The 24,626-nt window shown below is 40.6% G+C and overlaps 1 protein-coding gene across 1 annotated transcript in view; it reads right to left on the bottom strand.

Moving 5' to 3' along the window:
• DSTYK (dual serine/threonine and tyrosine protein kinase) overlaps positions 1-24,626 on the bottom strand; it is a 74,864-nt gene that overhangs the window by 27,735 nt on the left and 22,503 nt on the right. The window contains exon 3 of the mRNA XM_027870685.1: positions 85-473. Within this exon, the coding sequence (XP_027726486.1) occupies positions 85-473 (389 nt within the window). The remainder of the gene's footprint in view (positions 1-84; positions 474-24,626) is intronic.

The raw sequence follows: 24,626 nt of genomic DNA, 5'->3' as shown, positions 1-24,626 counted from the left end.
TGTGTGTGTGTGTGTGTGTGTGTGTGTGTGTGTGTGTGTGTGTGTGTCTGGGTATGTATACAGATGAGTAAATGTATTTTGTACCTGTAATAAAACATGGTGTATTGTCACCTCCAATTCTGCCAAGATGTGGGCAGGGTCCCCACTGTCCTCATGAACCTCCAGGTCCTCCTCAGGAATGGTTTCCCACTTGCCCTGATGGGAGGCCACAGTGTGCACTGGTTCATACTGGCCAGGTAGTGCCAGGCTGACCCGAGTCTGATTCCCATTAGTGAAGTGGAGGCGCCGTCGCTTACAGCTGTCCTCACTGCCCCGCTTGGTGGTGGGCAGTATCCGCTCCCCCAGTAACGTGTTCAGCAGCTGGCACTTAGCATTACAGTCCTGGCCCAGGATGAAGATACAGGGAAGGCAGTTCACCATCAACTGGAGGCACTCTTCTTCATGGGGCGGGAAGGAAATGCAGCTCAAGTGCCCTAGGGGTCAACAGGGAAAGAGCATGGAGGGAGAAAGAAAGAGAGACTCCATTAAAATGCCAGGGTTTAAAACAAGAAACCACTAGGGATTTATCAATTTTAAAAACCATCAGGAAACTAGCCTGACCTATTAAAATAACTTTCAAAGAGATTCCATGACCACGTCATAGGATTTTTATCCCTGATCATAATCTGTGATATCTATCCAGGGTAAAGTAACAGTACTAACCCACCCTTCTCTTATCACATAGATGGACAATCTAGGAAGTTTGCCACATAAATTAATTCATAAACAAATACAGAGTCAATAGAACCCAGCTTCTCAAGAAGACAAAGCTGGCTAGAACATGCAATATTCCAAATAGAATTCAAGTCCAACAATGGGAAAATCACCCACCTATCCAACAGGAAAAACCCAATGTATATACACAATGCATATACCCACATCCTTTATGAACTTCTTTATTTTTGAAAAATTTATGCTATTGTCACCATCTATATGATAGATTACATATACATATGTATGTAAACGCACATGCATTTAATCCTATTGCATTTAAATGAGGATAAGTTTTAGTAAAAAATAAGCTCTGGAGGCTTTCCCAGTCCTCTCTTGGATATGCAATGATGGCAACACAGCTGTTAACCCCTTCTACAATCAAAAAAAGACCAATTAAAAATCAATACCAGTTTCATGAGATTTTATTGCTTCAGCTCAAGGCTAGTAAGACTCTGAATGAGAACAAGAGGGCAGTGGCCTGCAAAATAGAATCCAGCCAAATCTAGAAGATATGAACTTTCTCTCCAATCTCTTTAAAAACAAAACAAAAACTCTTTTTCTCTCTCACTCTTCTCTCTCTAAATGATCACGGTTCCTCAAGATAGCTGTTTTGCTTCCCAAATAGGTTCAAAGACCACAAGGGCAGCAGAAAAACCTTCCTAAAGCACCAAAGCAAGTTGGGGCCATTTTGTGAAAGCCAGCACAGGTAGCCTGCCTTTAACTCTGGCTTGGATCCCCGTTTCTTCCCTCCCCCAACTACTGCCACATAAGTCAGGCTGGTCAGGGCAAGGGCCACCAGGCAAACACAAACCTCCTTGCCTTTAGATATTCAAAAAGTGCAGTTCTAGAGATGCAAGCCCCCCCCCCCCCCAATGCTATCATCCAAACTGTGAGAGCCAGGGGCCATGCTCACTCACAGGGCGCTCCATCTGGGAGTGTCAGGCCTGTGCTATGGTACTGGACAAATACCAAGCTGTTCACTTTGTACAGTGCAGTTGGAGGAAAGTCTGGCTCATACAAGGTGTCACACTTCCAAATGAACCAGCCTGGCTCTGAAATACTTTTGGCTGATCCCCACACCTCCTTCTCCCTCACATAATTCTTCAATATGAGAAGCACAAAACCAAAGCTACGCCTTCAATAAATCTGCTCTCATTTTTGGCAGAAGAAGCCTCCCCATACTATTCCTTCAAGCCCCTTCCCTCCCCTTCATTTTCATAAACATATCAACCTGATAGACTTTCATCAGCAATAGCACAAATGAAAAGGCCAGAGAAGAGTAGCTTGAATAAGAAAATCAGGCATGCTCACTGCCCCACTGGAGAGGAAAGTTCTCTGGAACACAAAAACACAATTACTAATGCCTACTCTTTGCAGGGGGGGGGGGGGGCGAACACAATGACAAGCTATGGTCTTTCTCTTTAAAACCTGAGGGCAAAGGACACAGGCCTACTTATTCTTGTATTAACTTTGCAAGTAGAGATGGAAGCTCTTTGGGTCAGAACCTGCTTGTGGCCAGAAATAGTCTTACACACAGTAAGATAGAGGAAGACACACTTTGAAGAGGCCAAAAAGGCAGTAAAATCTAAAAGAGACGGCCCTCCTAAACATATCTTTCATTTCAAAATGAAGGATAAATAAGCGCAGGAAAATAATGACCCCTTACTTGTCTTGCATTATTTTAAATACAACCAAAGCCTCGGCCTGAGCCACCAAGGAGACCATTAGGCTTTCAGCACTCCCCTAATTCACCTAATCTTTCTTTCCCAGCCCTCCTCTAATGGATAGTCTGTGCCTGGGCTTCTTACTCACACCCTGACTGACTTCTAATGAGAAACATTTGACCTACAGGGTCCCTTTCAACCTAAGATTTCATGTCCCAGTGCTGAAAGGCATAACCTTAAAACTGAGATCTGTGATCGCTGGGCACTAGAACCGAGCGCAGTCAAGAAACCAACACCAACTAAAGCTATGCTACTGCTCAGGATTCAGCAGGGAGAGGCCTGAATTCTCTGAGGCGGCATCTGATATATGGGGAAGGCAGAAAACACAGCCCCTCTGCCAAAACCACAGCAGACACGCCCATTTATTCATCTGGCCTGAACTACCATCCCAATTCCTGATACTGAAATAAATACTTACCCACTATGAAGAAACACACTGAGGAATCAGACCAGAGACCACTGATAAAGAAACTTCCATTTTTATTTGGATTATTTTTTAATTTAATGAGAGTTTTATAAGCAACGAGGGTATTCACTCCAGGAAGTCAAGAGAACGTCTCAATAAGTAGACCATAACTAACTTGCTGAGTGGTTTCCTCCCTGAGTATTCAAGCCTTTTTAAAGATCTTGACCATAAGAAATGAAGCAGAGGTATGGAGATGGAGTTGCTCCTTAGGAGCTTCTGTGGTCAAAGGTCAAACAAAATAGAGGAGATTTTCACTATTGGCTTGAATGACTTCATAAGTTACCTAAAAATTTATAATACTAAGGATCCTTTCTGACCCACCATAACTATAGACCAATGGGCTGCTAAATTAAATAAAGGAGTCTTCCTATTCGTTTAAGAAAAAAAACAAAAAAACTTCAGGCACAGTTTAAAATCTTCAGGCTGGCAATGGGAGGGAAGAACAAAACCTGTTTCTGACCTGGAACAGCTGCTTTATAGACAGTTAAAGAACTTCCAAATTAATCAAGGTTCCTTTATAATTAACACAACAGCATCTGCATATGGTACAGCCAGAAGGAAACAGCATGGCTTCTTAGGGGCCGGTTAGCACTGCCAACTCCCAAATGTTTTCCATCGACCTCCCCGGCTAGTGGAGCAGAACTGTGGTCCTCCAAACAACAGAATGGGAAGCTAAAGTGAAGCCCTCATCCCAGTCCCTCAGTCAAGTACCGATAAATGGACGTCAAATTCTTCATGTATAAAATGAGAGAGGTAGGCTAGATCTTCTCAGTTTCCTTACATTTGTAAAAGCTTCAAGGTCTCTTCAAAGGCTGTCAAAACAATTAAACTGTATCTCCAGAGAAGGCACACTGTTACCCACAGAAAAACAAAAATTCAGAGAGAAAAACCAGGTTTTAGACTTTTTGCCCCTAGTGATAACAATAACTAACATTATATACTACTATAAGGTTTGTAAAGCCCTTTACAAATATTATCTCATTTTTATCTTCACAACAATTCTGGCCAGTAGATGCTGTTATTATTCTCATTTTATAGATGAGAAAACTGAGGCAAACCGCAGAGTGGTGACTTCCCCAGGGTCTAGTAAATGTCTGAGGCTAGATTTGAATTCAGGACTTCCTAACTCCAAGTTCAGAGCTCTATGCACGAGGCAAACTAGCTGCCTTATGAAACTCATGAAGCAGCCTTGATGTAATGGAGTGCTGGAATTGTGAGAACTGGGTTTGAATCCTGCTTCCCACTAATTGTGACAAAAGGCATTACCTAAAACTGCTCTGAGTCTCCATTTCCTCATCTGTAAAATGGACTTCTGGTCTAACCCCATCATTTTATAGATGAAGAAACTTAAGACTAAGGGAAGTTAATTGTCTTGGCCAAAGTCACTTGGTATTAAGAGGCAAAGCTGATATGTGAAGCCAGGTCCTCTAACTTCATCATTAGACCATTCTGCCTATTTAATACTCCTCATGTTACTATTCAGAGCCTCTGTGACGATCAAAGAAAGCCATGATTGGCTTTCTGTTAGGGGAGTTTAGGTAAAAGCAGAGTATCTTCGAAGGGGTTATTTCTAAGTGGACCAAATAATGTCCAGGTCTCAATCTCTGCATAGAGGAGTAATGATCAATTTCATTCAATTCAACAAGCATTTAGGATGTCCCTGCAATACGCCAGGCATCACACTAGGTGCTGAGGGCAACAAAACACAAGTGAAACAGTCCTTGCCCTCAAACAGCTTATATTATGCTAGGGAAAAACAATATTTAAATGGCTAAGCAAATAAAATATAAGATACAAAGTTAAGTTCAAAGTCATTTCCCAGGATGAGGAAAAGTGGGGGGATGGAGAAGAGCACTAACAGCTAGAAGATTCAGAAAATGCCTCCTATAGGGTGTGGCCCTGGAGTCTGGGCAGGTTTTACACAGAACTATATACAGGCTTCCAAAGGTAAGGCTAATACTTAGAGAAAACCATCTAAATTCCATTTCCCAATCTAGGGCCTCCAGCAATTTCATACTTGAAAAGTTCCCAACTGAAACCAGACCAGTGTGGCCCTCTGGACCAGAAGTAAAGCTTTGAAGAATCAATAGCAAAAATAGGGCATAAAAGGGCCACTGTCACCAGATGGTCAATGTTTCACCACAACTCTGTGACTGCAATGAAATGCCACCTTGAATCTCTACAGAACTTTCCATAAGAAAATGAATTTCATATCAGTTCTCAGACAATGTTATATCTTAAGCTTCAAATTAACATTTTTCCTCTTCAAAACAAGAACGAATAAGTCATACTACTATCCTCCATGTGGTAACTGGTAACCTATTGCTATTAGGTTACTGGTGTAAGTCAACAAATAAGGCTGTCACTTGCTACAATAGCAGGAATGAATCTTTATTGAGCCATTCTTTCTTATTGTACCAATGGCCTAAATCTGTGACGTGTTGAGCTGTTACGAATACAGGTTGTGACCATGGGCAGAGTAACCTCACTACATGGGATGGGACCTGCTACCTTGGCCTAAATGGTAACATTTTCTAACCCACTGAACTAATCAACCCTAGCATTTTTGCAAAAAATTAGCTTGTGATGTTTTGCTTCTCATGGACTAAGTGTGCCAAAAAAGAAGGAAAGGAAATACTTCAAATGGGAAAGACATTAATACTGCCTGGCAGCACAACCTACCGTCATCGTTCCTACCACAAGCTCCAAAATGGCAAGCCACAAAATCCCTGGCAGCAGAGGCAGGCAGAAATCCCACTATCTAAGAAGTGTTTCTTTATCATTTTCAAACAAGCCCTATGAGCCCTGAGCTATCTACCTTCACGGGACCCTGAATTATGGGGAAAGGAGCCAACTCTGAAGGACAAAAAAAACAGACCTAGGTTTGGGTAGCCTGAGTTTGGGAAAGTTTACGTTTTTGGAACCCACTTGTGATCAAGCAATACAAGGTGTCATGGGGTTGTAGAAAGTGTTTTTGGTAGACCACTGTTTGAAATGAACCTAGAGCAGGCAATGTTTGTGTTAGGTACCAATTACCTTTATGAGCTCTAACTTCTTCTAGCTTCTTTCAATATCACTGCCTCCTAAGAAAAAACACCTCTGTCTCACAGCAGAGAAACTGCCTGACAGATCTGTTCTGGCATGGCTACCCACAAGGACCTACCTGGAGCCAAGTGTTCACAGGCAAAAAGACATAAGGGAGTGTTCCAAACACCCAGATTTTTCTTCTTTGCTACCACAATGCTCATTCCAGTAAGGAGTCAGTAAAGCTTTCTGGCCCCCTTTCTGTGGGTATTGGGCTTCTAAGCTCATAAAAACTTTGTTTCTCCTCAACTTTTCCAATGCCCACTGAAATTAGGAAGTCTGATTGCAGTGATATCTTCTATTTTAGATTAATACAACCTCTATGAGGAAAAAAGATATTCTAAAGAACAAATGAACACTATATATATGAAGTATCTCTTTAAGTTGGCTTTCAAACGGCAACTTTTATTAGCATCTGGGAAGAGGCAGATTCTTCCCAAGCTCTCTACCCTGTAGGAGTCATGTGAGTTCAGGAAAAATTCAAGCAACAGTCAATTGACAAGGGCCTGAAGCTGGCTTTTAGGTGCTCCCTCTATGCTACTGCTGCAGATTCAGAGTAAGAGGACCAAAAATGGCAGATGGAGAATAGGGGTGCATTTCAAAGGATACAGTGAGAAGCTATTCCCTTGAAATAAGCCATGGAGGACTTCTGTGAAATAAATATAAATTGGTTTCCCAAAGTATCTCTCATCTCATAATTCAGAAGAATGACCCAAAGGACCACTCAACAAAGTGCAGCAAAATCTGGGTCTCAGGAAAAGAATAAAAGAGGGAATTTCATTAAAGAGGAAAATTGCAGCATGACCCACCAAGGAAAGCAAACAAAAATCTAACTGTATCTATATCTTCAAATCCCTATGGAGCTAAGTTTCCACAATTTACCATCTAAGACTCTAAGACATAGAGAATTTAAATAATCAACCCAAGGTCAGACTGAGAATCCAGATTCTCAGTTCAGCATCTGCTCATCTGACTAGAATAATCCCACTTTTCAAGCACTGGTCTCCGAAATAAGCCAATGTTTTGTAACCAGAATAGGAGTATACTGTACATTAGCAGGCAATGATTGGTAGACAGCTAGGTGCCCAGCGTAGAGTCAGGAAGACTTGAATTCAAATATGACTTCAGGAACTTACTAGCTAGGCAAGTCATTTAACCTCTATTTGCCTCAGTTTCCTCATCTGTAAAATGAGGGCAATAATACCACCTTTCACCCAGGTTTTTGTGAGAATAAAAAGAGATAATATTTATAAAGTGCTTTGGAAACCTTAAACCATTGCATGAACGCTGGCTACTATATAACTGAACAGTAGATGTTCACTGATGAGGAATCATGCTAAGCCAGACTCTGAACTGGTTTGTAGGTATTCTCACAGAACCAGAAGCAGCAGAATATATCTTCCAGGCCCATAGAAACCCCTGCCTTCCCTAAATTAGTTCAGGGCTGCTCCTTGCCATACACTAGCCAGGCTACTTCTGCTCCTCAGACATCTCCCACTTCTCTTCCCACACCAACACGGTAAAGGCCAACAGAGAAGGCCCAGTTAGTGGTACAGTAGCAGCTGAAGCAGGTTCCTCCAGGGGCTTCCTGTGCATCAAACACACTGGTATCTCAGAACAATTTTCTCACATTACTTAACTTTGACACATCAATGAATAGGAAGGATTGATTTTCTCACTTTTTCCTGCTTGCTCCTTTTTAAGTGCCCTGTTCTTTGAGGTTAAAGCCAGAACCGAAGTTGGATGGAATATGCCTGAAAAGAAATAAATCCCACACTGGTTTATTCCAAATCCCTCTAACTTTTATAGAGAAAGAGTTTATACTTGCACACTAGCTGCTTCTCTGACACAGACTTAGTTTCTTTTCTCAAAGGCTTGGTCTGATAAGCAGATTCACAGCAAATATGAATTCATAGCTCATTCCTCATTAGGCAGCAGGGGATGAAAAAGGAGATTAATCTCAAACCAGTCTAACTTGCATGAACACAAAAGCTCTTGGTCTGAAGGAGCTTAAGTTATCTTCTGATCCTTTTCAAATCTGAGGAGTAGGAGATAAAATCCTATTTTTAAAAGTGTGAATTTTTCAAAAGAAATCTAAGGTGCTTTTATACATGTATTAACTGTACTAGACATCATCTTTTAATCCAGATGATACATTATTAATCTGGATAAATTAAAAGAGAAAAAACCCTAAAGCCCTATCTACTGTCTATCCTCCTACTTCAATGAAACTACCCCCAAGAATGGAGGCTAGTACCTAATTCTCCTCCAGGCACCTGCCACATAAGGTAAGGTTTGGGATGGGTCAGTATAAAGGCCATAGAGTATATACAACTGGCTCACAAAGCCTTCTGAAGGGCAGGATAAGGAACAGACCTGTGATTTCACTGCTAAAGAACCTCTGCTCTCAAGTAGATCAACAACTTTCTTGAAACATATAATCTTAGAGTTAGGTGCCCAGAGCACTGAGTCGGCTGAAGCTGACAGAAAAATACACAACTTTCTTTAATGGGTACTCCAACTTATATAGTGAGAAAAATTAATTTTTAGGAAGTTCTGTATAACATGATAAAACTGAATTTTAGAATTGGAAGGGACCTCAGAGGTCACAGGCCAATACATACCTGGAAGGAATCCTTACTATAACAAACCCAACACATAAGTGGTTGTCCAGCTTTTGCTCGAAGACATCCACAGTGAGAGGAAACTAACCTTCTCCTGAGGCTGCCCTGTCCACACTGGGGCAGCTCTAAATGTGAGGAAGTTTTTCCTGACTACAAGCTTAAATTGGGCTCTTTGCAATTTCCACCCATTGTTCCTGGTTCTGCCTCCTGGAACCAAATAGGACAAGTCTAGTCCACGTTCCTTTCAAATACTTGGAAAGCTGCCATATGCCCCAGTCTTCTCTTCCCCCTCAGTTCCTTCAACCAATCTTCTTATGACATAGATGAAAACAAGCATTTATAGAGCAGCTACTCTGTGCCAAGCACTGTGCTAAGGGTAGGAGCAGTCTCTACCAGGGGTGGGGAACCTGCTCTAGCCTCAAAGAGTTTACAGTTTAACGGAGGAGACAACAACTATGTACAAACAAGATGCAGACAGGATAAACTGGAAATAGTCTTAGAGGGAAGGCACTAGTATTAAGAGAAACAAGGAAAGGTCTCTTGCAGAAAATGGAATGTTAGCTGAGATTTGAAGGAAGCCAGGGAAATCAGAAAGCAAAGCTGAAGAGGGAGAAAATTCCAGGCATGGAGGAGAGCCAGTGAAAATGCCCAGAGTCAGGAGATGGAGTGTCATGATCAAGGAATGGCAAGGAGGCCACTGTCACTGAAGCATAGGAGTACAAGGAAGGGAGTGAGGCATAAGAAGACTGGAAAGGGAGGAATTGGCCAGGTTATGAAGGCTTTTAAAACATAAACAGATTATTTAACATTTGATCCTGGAAATAATAAGGAACCACTGTGGTTCCTTACTTCAGTCAACCCCATTGGATGGGGGTGGGAAGTGGAAAAGAGTGATGTGGTCAGATCTATGCTTTAGGAAAATCACTGTGATATAGTTAAGGGGAAGATGGCTTGAAATAAGGGAAGATTTATGGAGGCAGACCCACTAGAAGGCTATTGCAGTAGTCCAGATGTGAGGTGATGAGGGCCTGCTCTAGGGTATGGCAATGTCAGAGGAAAGGAAGAGTTGTATATGAAAGATGTTACACAGCAACACTGTGTGATGACCAACTTGATAGACTTAGCTCTTCTCAGCAATGCAATGATCTAAGACAATTCCAAAAGACTCATGATGGAAAATGCTATCCATATCTAGAGGAAGAACTATGGAGTCAGAATGCAGATCGAAGCAGACTATTTTTTCCTTTTTTTTTTTCTTTCTCATGGTTTTCCCCTTTGATTCTAATTCTTCTTTACACCTAATGTGGAAATATGTTTAGTACTATTGTACATGTTTGGCCTATATCAGATTGCATGGCGTCTTACGGAGGGGAGAGGGGAAGGAGAGGGAGAAAATTTAAAACTCAAAATCTTATAAAAGTGAATGTTAAAAACTAAAAATAAATAAACATTTTAAAGGGAAAAAAAGATGTTACAAAGCTAGAATCTACAGGACTTGGCAACTGATCAGATATAGGGGAGGGGAAGGTGAGAGAAAGTGAGGAGTTGAGGGTTGTACCTAGGTTTCAAGCCTGGATGACCTAAAGATCAGTGATGCCCTCAAGAGTAACAGAAAAGTTAGGAAACAGGGAGGGTTTAGGGGGGAAGATAATGAGTTCATTTTTGGACATGTTAAATTTAAGATGTATATAGGGCCTCCGGTCCAAGACGTCTGATAAACAGTTGGAGATGTTAGACTGGAGATCAGGAGAAAGACTGGGGCTGCATAAATAGATCTGAGTATCATTTGCATAGAGATTATAACTGCATCCATGGGAGCTGATGAGGATCCTCAAATGAAAATAGTATAGAAGGAGAAGAGGGCCCAGGATAGAACCTTGACTGATTAGTGGATGGGACCTAAATGAAGATCCAGCAAAAGAGACTGAGAAGGAGTAGTCAGACAGGTAGAAAGATGGTTGCCCTCCCTCTGGATTCTCTTCAGTTTATCAATGTCTTTACTAAACTAAGGCATTTAAAACTGAACACAACTCTCCTCTGGTCTTCTAACCAGCCCCTTTTTCCTGGAAGTTCCACCTTGATTAATATAATCTAAAACTTCATTATAAGAACCCACAATGGAAACTGTTGAGTCTTCATAACCTGAGCAACTCTCCACAATTCTGCAGCACCATCTAGCCCCTAGGAAGCTTTTTTCAGTAAGCTTGGCTTTATAGGACTGGTTGAAAGTTATCATGCATTAAATATAACTGATCTATGTCCTCCACTCAGAGTGGATTTCTAGCACCCCTCTTGTACTAGAATCAAACTTTAAATTTGGCAAGATATGGCAGGATGCCTCCAGTCTAGACTAAAACCAGGCAGAGCTCAGAAAAAGGAAGGAACGGGTCAAAGACAGAATGCCACACCAGGTCCAACTCTGCTCTATGAAGAAGCATCTCTTTAATGGACTTTCTAATCCTTGGGAAAAATAGGACACCTCCTGCCACAGTGGTCAACAGAACAAAGAGACAGTGAAAACCAATCAGGAGGTCTAGCCTTCTTTAATCTTAACTTGGTAAAAGAAAAAAAAAGCTACACAGTTTATTACCTCATGTTAGCATCTCTGTGAATTAACTACATCGCATGTAGCTTGTAGACACCTGTCAATAAAATATGTCAGAATAATCTTCCTGGGAAGATACTATAATTGAGCTATACAAACAAAATCATTATAACGATTCCTCTGTCTTGGAATGGGTGAGGTTAATATGGGAGGTCGTACTTCCACGTCAGTTCTCATCCATGTCTCTTTATCTCTGATGGTCTTCCTCATAATGAGCTATTCTTACCCTGTGACCATGGAGCAGGTCACCTCACCTCTCTGGGCCTCTATATCCTCATTTGTAAAATAAGGAGCTTCAACTGGATGACCACTACGCTCTCAATTTATGGACCTACATCAATTGGGAAATGGCTGAACAAATTGTGAAAAATGATTGTGACAGAATACTACTGTGCTATGAGAAGTGATTGAGCAGGAGGATTTCAGAAAAACCTGGAATGACTTGCATGAATTGATGCTGAGTGAAGTGAGTAGAACCAGGAGAACACTGTACACAGCAACAGCAGCATTGAGCAATGACCAACTTTGATAGACTTAGCTCTTCTCAGCAATACAATGATGCAAGACAATTCCCAAAGACTCAGGATGAAAAATGCTAACCACAGCCAGAGAAAGAACTATGGAGTCTGAATACAGATCAAAACATACTACTTTGACTTTTTTTTGTTTTTTGCTTTTTCTTTCTCATTGTTTTTCCCTTTTTGTTCTGACTCTTCTTTCACAACATGACTAATGTGGAAACATGTTTAACAAGATTGTACAAGTATAACCTATATCAGATTGCTTATGTCTTGGGGGGGAGAAAAATTTAGAACTCTAAATTTTACAAAAATGAATGCTGAAAACTATCTTTACTTGTAATTGGGAATAAATAAATAACTGTGAGGTAACAACTCCTCTATAATTGGAGCTGTTCAGGTGAAGAATGGAAAAACCTTGTTGCAGATCCTGTAGAACTGGCTAATGCTTCAGGGAAGGGCTAGGCTAGATGACTTCTCAAAGGTCCTGGCTCCTCAGAGATTCTCTCATATCACAACCTCCACTTCTCACCACAATAAGACTGCTTCAGTTAGAGAAGGTAAACCAATTATAGAGTCTTCTCTCCCTGCTAACCAGCATCCTAACAGCTGTATACAATAGGGGCCTCCTTTCTCTCCTCTAATCCTTTTTATAACCCTCTACAATCTGACTTCCAACCTTATCATTCCACCCAAACTGCTCTCCAAAGTTACTCATGATCTCTTATACTTGCCAAATCCATTAGCCTTTTCTCAATCTTCATTCTCTTTGACTTCTCTGCAGCCTCTGACACTGATGACTACTCTCTCCTCCTTGATACTCTCTCTTCTCTCTAGGTTTTTGGAAAACCATTCTCTCCTAGTTCTCCTCCTACCTTTTCTGTCTCCTTTGCTGGATCCTCCCTCCAGATCACATCCTGTAACATAGGCATCTCTCAGGGCTCCATCCCGGGCCCTCTTCTGCCTCTATACTACTTCACTTGGTGATCTCATCAGCTTCCAAAGGCTTAATTGTCATCTCTATGATAATGATTCTCAAATCTATCTTTCTTGCCCTAATCTTTCTGCTGACATCCAATCTCACATCTCCAACTGCCACTTAGATATCTTGAACTGAATGTCCAGTATATAGCTGAAACTCAACACATCCCAAATAGAACTCATTATCTTTCCCTCTAAACCTTCTCCCACCTCCCACTTTCCCTGTTACTATAAAGGGCAACACCATCCTCCCTCAGTCCCTCAGGCTTGCAACCTACTCTTACCCTCATTCCCACATCCAAACTATTGCCAAGGCCTATGTATTTCACCTTTGCAGCATCTCTCAAATATGTCCCCTTCTCTCCCCTGATATTGCCACCACTCTAGTACAGGTCCTCATTACCTCACACCTTGATTATTACAAGAACATGCTGGTGAATCTGCCTGTTTCAAGCCTCTCCCCACTCCAATCCATCTTCCATAACCACTAAAGTGATTTTCCTAAACGAATGTCCAATCATATAATCCCTGCCCCTAATCAATAAACTCCAGTGGCTTCCTATTGCTTTCAGGGTCAAATTCAAAATGCTAATCCCCTCCTACCTTTTCAGTCTTCTTACACCTTACTCCCCCAACGCGAACTCTTTGACCCAAAGACACTGGCTTCTAGATGGTTCCACAAATATGACACTCCATCCCAGGCTCCCAGCATTCTCTCTGGCTATCTTCCATGCCTGAAACACTCTCCCTCCTCCACTCTGACTACTGACTTCCCTGGCTACCTTTAAGTCCTAACTAAAATCCCACCTTCTACAGGAAACCGTTTTCAACCCCCCTTAATTCTAGCACTTTACCTCTTTTAATTATTTCCTATTTATCCTGAATGTAGCTTACTTTGTATATATTTGTTTGCATATTGTCTCCCATTAGTCTGTAAGCTCCTTGAGGGCAGGAACTGTCTTTTGACTCTTTTTGTATCTCCAGCACACAGCACAGTGCTTGGCACATAGTAGGTGTTTAATACATGTTTTTTGATTGACTGGAAAATACTCTAGCACTAATGAGGCTAATATTAATGGTTTGACCAAGCCAGTTACTTTCAAACAAGGAAAAATTAGATTCCACTGCATTAGAGTATTGGTCACTAGGGCAATAGGAGCCGTAGTACATGTATGGACCAGTGTAAATGCATATTCATCATTCAAAAAATGAGTCAAAGTACGTACTATTGCAGGTATCTGCAATACAAAAGTATCTTTGTACTAACCCCTAGAACAGTAAACTAGCCCCAAAAGGACAAAATCTTGGCAGGGATGCAAGGAAACAGGCCTCATTGTTAGTAGGATCATAAACTAATACAAATTTTTGAGAATATGGCAATAAAAATAAATTTCACATAACTAATTATACCTTTGGACCCAGTGATTCCACTGCTAGGGCTTAATCAATTAACAATCACCCAGGTGCAGCTAGGTGGCGCAGTGGATAGAGCACCAGGCCTGGAGTCAGGAGGACCTGAGTTCAATTCTAGCCTCTGACCAAGCACTTGACACGTACTAGCTGTGTGACCCTGGGCAAGTCACTTAACCCCATTGCCTAGCAAAAAAAACAACAAACAAAAAACCAATCACCCAAAAGGACCTATATATCTACACAGAAATATTCACAACTGTTTTGTCAAAGCAAAAACTGGAAATAACCTCTACATTCAACATGGAGAAAGGATGAATTCATTCATGGCATATTCATGTGATTTAAAAATAACAGACACCTATCCACATCCAGAGAAAGAACTATGGAGTCTGAATGCAGATGGAAGCATACTAGTTGCTCTCGTTTTCTTTTGTTTTCTTTTATTGCTTCATTCTCCTGGTTCTTCCCATTAGTTCTAATTCTTCTTTACATCATTACTAATGGGAAAATATGCTTAATATGAATCTGTAAGTAGAACCTATATCAGACTGCATGCCATCTTGGGGAGGGGAGTGGAGAAGGAGAGGGAGAAAATTTAAAACTCAAAATTTTATGGAAGTAAATGTTTAAAACTATAAATAAATTATTAAAAAAAATAAAGCAACCTATAAAACCACAAAAAAAAAGTAGACACCATCACTGAAAATGGTTATGTACTGAAAGTAGACACCATCAAAAATAGTAAATATAAAGAATACAAGGAAATAAGACCTATATAAAGCTATGCAAAGCAATAAAGGTAGAATCAGAACCATCTACATACTGACAACAATTTTTTTTAAGTAATGCAACTTCAGATAGACTTGGAAGGGGACAAAGCGCAAATACATTTTTTGTGTGCTACTAATCTGGTTACTTCTTTGTAAGATGAAAAGAGGGTTATGTTTTTATTCCTCATTTTACATATGTTGGTTTTTGTTGATGGCTATTACATTTACAACAAAAATTTTAAAGAATATCATCTTTGTAATCAGAGAGCAATATGATTCATTTCATATGTATCATCTCATTCCAATTTCTATGAGCCATGTAAATAAGCACAAATAAGTAGTCCCAAAGCCTACAGGAAATCATGCAACAAATTAAGTTTAAGGTAAAATTCATACCTTAACTTTCAGTTTCCTCTAAGTTTGGTTTCCACATGGGAATCAGTTTTTGGTGATGAACTTTAAGATTCTACAACAGGTAATATTTCTGGTTCCCTTAGCCTCATGAGAAAGGAAGTAGTAGAATATGGAAAGGCAGAAGAAACTGCTAAATGTGAATTAAACAAAAGCAAATTTGGGAGTCAAGCAGAACTTTTGTAGTTTATGACTTTGGAAAATTTTGCAGGGGTGAACTAACCATATCACAAAGCTTTTAAAAGGGGTGGGTTTTTCTTTTTCTTTTGCAATGTCAGGAGGATAGAAGGAATTAACTGGTCTCTTTTGATGAATCAAGGCTATCCAGAACCACTGGAAACAAATCATCCTGGGAAAGGAAGATTAGGAAGGGAAAGGCAGCAAAGAGCCATTGTGCTTTGGTAGATCACTTCCTCACACGGAGCTTGAGATGCAGCAAGCTCAGCAAGATGCGGTCTTCAATTCCCTACAGGCTATGAAGTGGAAATTACACCAAGAGGCCAGAGGGGAGGTTGCCTCATACTGTACCTACAGCAGTCTAATGAAGTTTTCCATTGAAGTAAATTATGCTCCTCTGGCAAGCTGCTAGGCTCTAGGTTGTGCCTCTTTCATACAATTTAAAACTAGATAGGGTCTAAGAAGTCATCTAGTCATTTTACAGCTAGAGGAACTATGGCCCAGAGAGGGAAACTGATGACCAAGGTTACACAGAAAGCAAATGGAAGTACCAGAATTTGAAACCAACTTTTCTGACTCTAAATTCATTACTAACAAATTCTCTCTGTTGCCAGTGAGCATTTTTCTGCCTTTATGTAGGAATAATAACTTTAGCTAGGGAAGGAATGAAGAAGGAAGGAAAAAGGAAATAAAAACTACTGCCAAAGAACTAGAATTGGAGTCTGGGGACCCAGTTCTGGCTCTTATTGATTAGTGAGGATGGAATAATTATTAATAGGTGCCTACTTTGTGCCAGGCACTCTGCTAAGAGCTTTACAAATACTATCTCATTTGACAGCAGCCTTAGGAAACTCAGTGAACCTTTCTAGACCTCTGCTTACTTATAAACAGGAGAAACTTCTTTCTGCCCCACCCCCAAGGCATACACACAGGATGGGAGGAGAGGGGACGATCTGTTTAATATTTAGAGGTGCTACATAACTGAATGCTATGTAACCATAACACCCAAGCTTGGCCCCCATTAGCCTGTCTCCCTTCTGTGCAAAGGCAAGGAAGGGACTTTTGAGTACTGACTGACCACTTCAAAGTTCCTAAGATCATAGCTCTAAGACTCAAAGGAACTCAGAGGAAATCCAGTCCAATCTCCTGAATTTACAGAATATATTTTCAGACTTGATCTATGTATAGGTTAGTTGTACTGAACTAATATTTTTTCCTTTCTTTTTTATTCCTTACTACAAGAGATTATTTGATGGGGAGGGGAAAAGTGAGATATCCAGAAGTAAAGATGGTACAAAAACAAACAAAAAAAATCACTCATATCTTTAGAAGAAAGAAAGAAGAAAAAAGGTGCTACATAAATCCAAGGCAATAATAGCAGCAAATAAGAATAATAATTACAATGTAATATATGACAGCCCCAACCTTAAGGTGCACAGAGCAGTTGGTTTTATGTTCACAGTAAAGTCATGGCCACAACACCATTCTAGTCTAATCACCACCACGGCTGCATGATACAACCACTGCAGTCTATCAAAAGAAAAACGCAACTATTTGTGAACCAGATAAGATTCTATGATAAGATCTGCTATATATAAGCAAATACTTATTGAAGGTCTAGGTATCAAATAGCAAAGAATGACTCAAACCCAATTTTTCTGACTCCCACAAATGCTCTTTCCATTTGACCTGTGTCTGTTTCTTTAAAGTATTTTCAAATGCAAATTTTGAGGAAATCAAATAAAAGTTTCTATCCAAGTACACATCTTTTCTACTTTCTTTCAAATTCCATAGTCCAGTTTTTACCCTGTGTGGCAATGAAGAGAGTTTAATTTGAACTGAAGCGATACTGCAATGAACTCTTTCAAAGGCAAATTATAATAAATAAAATCTCATGGTTTAAGAAAAAAGCCTACTATGTAATTGTGTATTGGCTTCATGTTTCTTTCTGATGCCTGTTCTCTATATATTATGCCTCTAGAGAACAGAGGCCAGTTTTTCTAGTCTCCTTTAAGGAGTGTACATTTAAATGTTCGATGATTATGACAATAACAGTGGTGATGACAATTACCACAATTATTTCATTAGAACAAAAGTAAAAGGTTGATTATTCTATAAATAATATATTTAATAAATAATAATTTTAGAGTTTTGCAACATACATGGAATGCCTGGCTGAGACTATATACTTTTCCCCATCCTAATTTCCTCAACCCAAGATCGTGATTGAGATAAACTACAATATCAAGATTCCCTATAGGTCCTTAAGATAACAAAAGGTATTACTGTCTCTGTCACTTTGTAACCCTATCCCTTCTTTCTGAAGAGCTCAACCCCCTTGTCTTAATATTTCAGTGAGAATCACAGAATCTTAGAGCTGAAAGGAACAAACTCAAGGTCATCTAGTTTAACCCATACCTGAATAAGAATCTATTCTTGACCCAACAAATAGTCATCCAGCCTTTGCCTAGAAGTGCTGTGGCGAGAAAAAAACCTACCACTTCCACAAGTCACTTCATTTGGCTTTAGGTCTAATTGCTGGGAAATTTTTCTTACACAAAGCCAAAATCTGTTTTGTTTCAACTTTCACCCATTGTCAAGTCGTATCCTAAATTTTTTCTTCTCCAGGTAAAATATCCCAAATTCCTTCATTTACTCACTTGAGAACTTCCTTTTCTTCCCTTTTCCTCAACTTATATCTTACATCTTACATCAATCTTATATCAATCACCTGGATGCCTTCTGCCACTATCTTCTCCTTCACACCTATCTCACATAATGAGATAGTTCTCCTTGCTAACTCCTCTACAGGCACAAACGATCCCATTCCATCCTGTCTTTTCAAGCAGATTGCCCCTCTTTCATCTGCACTCTCTCACTTAATCATCAATCTACTGGCTGCTTTCCTACTGCCTATAAACATGCCCATGTCTCCTCCATTCCTCAAAAAATTCTCACTTTATCCATCCATTCCTGCTAGCTGTTCTCCCATATCTCTTCTCCCTTTTGTGGCTACACTCCTTTAAAAGTCCTTCTACAATAGGTGCCTTCACATCCTTTTCTTCTTAACTCTCTGCAGTATGGCTTCTAATTCTGCTGAAACGGCTCTCTCCAAAATTACCAATGGTCTCTTAATAGCCAAGTCCAGTGGCCTTTTCTCAGTCCTCATCCTTCTTGACCCTTCTTCAGACTCTGACCCGTCAAGAACCCTCTTCTCTCTAGGTTTGTTACACTATTCTCTACCAGTTCTCCTCTTACCCATTTGGTTGTTCCTTCTGGTCTCTTTTGCTGGATCTTCATCAAGATGACACCAGGTGTCCTTGGCTGTCTTTTCTTCTCCTTCTATACTATTTCATTTGGTGATCTCATCAGCTCCCAAGGATTCTATTATCATCTCTATGCTGATGATTCTCAGATCTACTTATCCCTGCACTTACCTCTTTGATAATCCCCAGTCTCACGCCTCCAAATGACTACACTGAACATCTCAAAGACACCTTAAACTCACTATGTCCAAGACTGAACTCATTATCTTTCCCATAAAACCGTCTCCTCTTCATAACTTCCCTATTACTGCTGAGGGCACCACCATGCTCCCAATCATCCAGGCTTATAACCTAAGTGTCATCCCAAACTCTTCACTTTCTCACCCCTTTATCCAATCTGTTGCCAAGTCCTGTTGACCTTCTCTTTGTAACATCTTTCACATATACTGCTGCCTCCTGTGACAATGCCACACTCTGGTACCAGCCCTCCCTCATCATGTCACACAAGAAGAGAACTGCAACCTACTGGTTGATCTGCCTCAAGTTTCTCCCTACTCCAGTCCATCCACCTCTCAGATGTCAAAGTGATCTTACTAAAAGCACAAGTCTGACCCAAACTCCAGTGGCTCCCATTATACCAACCCACGCACTCTGTGATCCAGTGACATTGGCCTCCTTGCTGTTACTGGAACAAGACATTCCATCTCTCTACTCTGGGCTTTTTCCCTGCCTCTCTCCTATGGTCACAATGATCTCCCTCATCTGTCTTCTGACTTCCCTGATTTCTGTCAAGTCTCAGCTAAAATCTTACCTTCTACAGGAAGCCCTTCCTGATCCTCCTTAATTCTAGTCCCTTCCCCTCTATTATTTCCAATTTATCCTGTATATTGTTTACTTGTACATACTTGTATACATGCTGTCTCTCCCATTAGATTGTTAGCTCCTAGAGGGCAGGGACTATCTTTTACCTTTCTTTGGATCTCCAGGGCTTAGTACAGTGCCTGGTATATAATAGGTGCTTAATAAATGCTGACTAGCTGACTCAGGGCATGATCCCAAGGATTTTCAATACCCTAAATCATGTTCCTCTGAATACTTTCTAAATTTATCAATGTCATTCCTAAAATGTAATGCCCAGAACTGAAGACAATATTACATATGATGTACAACTATGGCAGAGTACAATGGGACCATCACTTCCCTGGATGCAGCCTAAGATAACACTGGCTTTTTTGACTGCCACATCACTCTGTTTACTCACACTATGCTTGCAATTTAGTAAAACCTTTCGAACTTAAGGTTAAACGTTGTTCAGTCACAACCCCCCATCTTATACTCATGTGAGATGGATTGTTTTAAACCAAGTGTCAGGGCAGCTGGGTGGCGCAGTGGATACAGCACCGGCCCCAGAGTCAGGAGGACCTGAGTTCAAATCCAGTCTCAGGCACTTAACATTTACTAGCTGTGTGACCCTGGGCAAGTCACTTAACTCCACTGCCTAGCCCCCCCCCAAAAAAACTTAAATAAACCAAGTGTCCAAGTGTAAGACTTTACACTTCTCCCTATTAAATTTTACTTCATTCAATTCAGCCCAGTATTCTCACCTGTCAAGATGTTTCTAGATCCTCATGCCAAACTAGGCCTCCCCATTTGGTGCCATCTGCAAATCTGATAAGTTCACCATCCATGTCTTCGTTTGAGGCACTAAGAAAAAGGTTAAACAGCACAAAGCCAAGGACTGATCAGATCCCTGAGCCATCAACTACAGATATCCTCCAAATGAACAACTGAACCATTAATGAGTACTCTCTGGGTTCATCTATCTAACAGGCTCTGAATCTACCTACGTGTACTATCATCAAGCCTACACATGGTTCACAAGAATAGCATGAAAAACTTTGTCAAATGCTTTCCTGAAATCCCAACAAACTATATCTACATCATTCCCCTAATCCACCTAACAGCCCTCGCAAAAAAAAGAAATTGAGGTTAGTATGAATGACACATTCTTGACAAAACAATGTTGGCTCTTTCCAGTCACTCCTTCCTTTTCCAGATGTTTAGCTACCATCCCTTTCATGGTATGTCACATAATTTTGCCAGGCATCAAAGTCAGAATCACTGGCTTAAAAGTCTGTAGAATAATATTTGTAAAGCACTTTTCAAACCTTGAAAAGATCTATAAATGCCGTTTTTATTATTAACTCATTGTCTTCTATCCTAGGGATATTTGCCTTTCTCTGGGCCAGTGGCAACTCTGCTATTCTCCAGTCTTTCTGAGATTAATTACTCACAGTAGCTCTGAAGTCTGAGCGATGTGGGATGGCCATGAAGGTGCTATGGAGCGCTTAGAATTTGGTCAGACATTGAAGATGCCAAGGTCATCCACTGCATCCCAGGCCATCACCTCCTCTTTGTAGAGAGGTAAAAAAAGAAACTGAGAAAAAAAGACTAGCCATCGACCCACTCCCAATCTTATCTTCTACCCACTTAGCCAAGCTGCTTCTGAGAACTAGACCACATTGAGATTCTATGCAATGGACTTTTTATCCCTAAAATAATATCTATGTTCTAAATTTTCTACTCAGACCCTGAAGTATGTCACAATGTGATCATATCAAGGGAAAAAAAAACACTTTTGTGCCCTTCCTCTTCCTTCCCTAGTATGCATTCATTCAATGCCTAGGCAACATGCAAATTAAAGTGAAATAGCATAAAGGTATAAAATGTTATGTAAATAGTGTTTTTATTGTTATTACATTTCAATCATTTCAAAGTTCAAGTTTGTCCTCAGCAATTCTAATGCATAGTACATAATACATAATGCCTATAAGCACTCTTCCACACCACAGAGAATGGTTAAAATCTCTCAGAGGTCTGCCAGATAGCTATTGAATGGTGCGTCTCTGAACATCTGTTTCTCATATTCTACATGGATACAACCTCATATGGAAAAACTAAGACTATGAGTTGAACTGGATCTTCACCTTGCAATGGGAAAGGAGACAAAATCTAAGTATCTCAGAAATCCTCCCACAGGGATTCTGTATCTTAGAGTCATGGGCCCTAAAAATTCACACATTCATCTGTAGTAAGGTGTTAACAGAAGAAGCACTGAACTTGGAGTCAAAAGACTTGGACTTGTGTTCTAGCTTAGCAGTTACTATGGGACCATAGGGAAGTCACTTTAACACACTGGGCCTCAGTTTTTTTAGCAGTAAAATGATAAAATTGGACTAGACAAACTCTTCCGATTCTGCCATTCTATAATTCCATCTGGATACTCTACATTTGGAGGGGGGGAGGTACCTGTTGTTCCCCCTCTCCCCTTTCTCCTCCCCTTAGAATTTTAACATCATTCTAGTTGGGATTCTTTTATTCATTTTATTTGTATCCCCAACACCTAGCACTGCGCCTGGCAAACAGTAGATATTTAACAAATATCTGGTGACTATTTTCTTAGTCACAAATAACTCTACACACTAAAATGAATATCCTCTATTAGGGGGAACGAAATTAAATAGCTCTGGTCCTACCTTTTCTTCACCACCACAAGCTTTTGTATTTAGATGGAAAGTTCCAGAGGTTAAAGAGGCCTAATATTAGAATGCCAATCCATGATCCACTAGAAGAAACTAGTGAGAGACACCTATCTCTTAAACTGTATTTTTAAAAGGAAAAAACAAAGGTCCAAGGTACCTTGATCACCTCCTTCCACCCACCTCCTCTACTCCCAGAGATGATTCTATTTTCTGAACTGCAATTTCCAAAACTAAAGTCACCCTTCCAAATAATGGGAAAATGGGCTTCAGGTACAACACGAACTTGCCCACCTTAACTTTCAATATGCCCTCATTTGAGCACTTCTACTCTGCTTACTACCAACACACCTAGAGCTCCCACATCCTTTAAAAAATCTTCACTTGTTCCTACTGGACTGAGTATCACACTGTGTCTCTTCCCTTTCATAGCCAAACTTCTCGGAAAATCTATGACATGCTCGTTGCCTCTATGTCCTCACCCTCACATTCACTTCTTGATACTTCACTGTCTGGCTTCTGATCCACAATATACTGAAGCTGCCCACTCCAAGGTCACCAATGATCTCCTAATCACCAAAGCCAACAGCCTTTCCTGGTCCTCATGCTTCTTGACTCTCTGCAGCACTTACCACTGTTAGTGGCCCTCTCCTCCTGAACCCTATCTCCTCCAATGTTCCTTGACACCATCCTCTTTGGTTCTCTCCTTCTACCTGTATGATTGATCCTTCTCAGTCTCCTTTGCTGGATTATCATTTAGGCCCAGTCCCCTATGAATCCATACCCCACACAGTTTGTCCTCAACTCTCTCCTCTTTTCTCTCTATACTCTCCTCACTTGATGATCTCATCAGCTACCATTAATTCAACTATCATCTCTATGCAAAAGATTCCCAAAGCTACCTGCCCAGCCCTTATCTTTCTCCAGAGTTCCACACTTCTCAAAATCAACATGTTCAAAACAGAACTAGTCACCTTTTCCCCTAAACCAGGGGTGGGGAACCTGTGGCCTTGAGGTCACATGTGGCCCTCTAGGTCCTCAAGTGCAGCCCTTTGACTGAATCTAAACAAGGGCCACAGTTGAGGACCTAGAGGGCCACATGTGGTCTAAACCCATTCCTCTTCCCAACTGCCACTTTTGTCTAGGACATCACAATCCTAATCACCCCCATTTGCAACCTTGTAATCTTCCTCAAATCCTCCCTCAACCCACACAGGCCCAGTCTTGTTGGTTCTACTACCATAATATTTCTTATATTTATCCCTTCTCTCCAATGACAAAGCTGCCAGGCTAGTTCTAACCCTCATCCCCTCTAGTCTGAAATATGACTATAGCCTTAATAACTGGTCATTCTATATCCAGTCTCTTCACTCTTCAACCCATTCTCCAGAGCTGCCAAACTGATTCCTAAAGCACAAGACTGATTATATCATTCCCCTGCTCAGGAAGTTTCAATGGCTCCCTATTGCTTCTAAGATAAAATACAAATTCTTCTGTGAAGCCACTGAAAAGCCCTGCCCACCTCGCTCCAACCTATCTTTCCAGACTCATTTCACATTATTCTCCTTTACATATTCTACATTCCAGCCAAACTTCCCTGCTTGCTTTCTCCCCAAAGAAAACCTTCCATCTCCTGCCTCCTGTACACCTTTGTACAGCCTCTGTCCCAGGGGTAGAAAGCTCTGTCCCATCATCTTTGCCTAGAACTATCTAGAGTTTCCTTTACAGCTGGGCTCCAGGCCTTTCTTGAGTCCTCCAGTGGTTAGTGATCATCCCCATGACTTTGTATTTAAAGTAATCACTTATCTGCATACATGCTGTTTCTCCCCACGAGAATATAAGCTGCTTGAGAGCAGGAACCATTCTATTTTTGTCTTTGTAGTCCCAGCACTTGGCATGTTGAAGGACCATAATAAATGTTTGTTGAATTGAAATGAGCTGTGAGGAAGATTTTCTTAGTGAAAAAGAACCCTAAAAAGGGTGAAAGAAAAAGGTTGTGGAATTTTCTTCTCTGAGGGACTTCAAAAATAAAACACATTCTCAACTGGGCCTTCCTACCACCTACTTCTTCATGGAGCAAAGCAGAGGAGGATAGCAGTTCTCTCTATATCCACTTTCAGATCAGCAAAGCTCTGAACACAGAATGTCAAAACTACAACCCCACAACAATTAGCCCTTCCTCTACAATATTCTCCATCATGTATAAACTATGGTTGTCACTGATACCAGCAAGTCAAACAGAAGAGGATTATTTAGGATCGGTCTAAAATTTTACAATTTGACAATCTCGGTACC

Source organism: Vombatus ursinus, unplaced genomic scaffold, assembly GCF_900497805.2.
Source record: "Vombatus ursinus unplaced genomic scaffold, bare-nosed wombat genome assembly UNPS02014798.1, whole genome shotgun sequence".
Classification (NCBI taxonomy): Eukaryota; Metazoa; Chordata; class Mammalia; order Diprotodontia; family Vombatidae; genus Vombatus; species Vombatus ursinus.
This window is presented reverse-complemented; position numbering and strand designations above follow the sequence as displayed.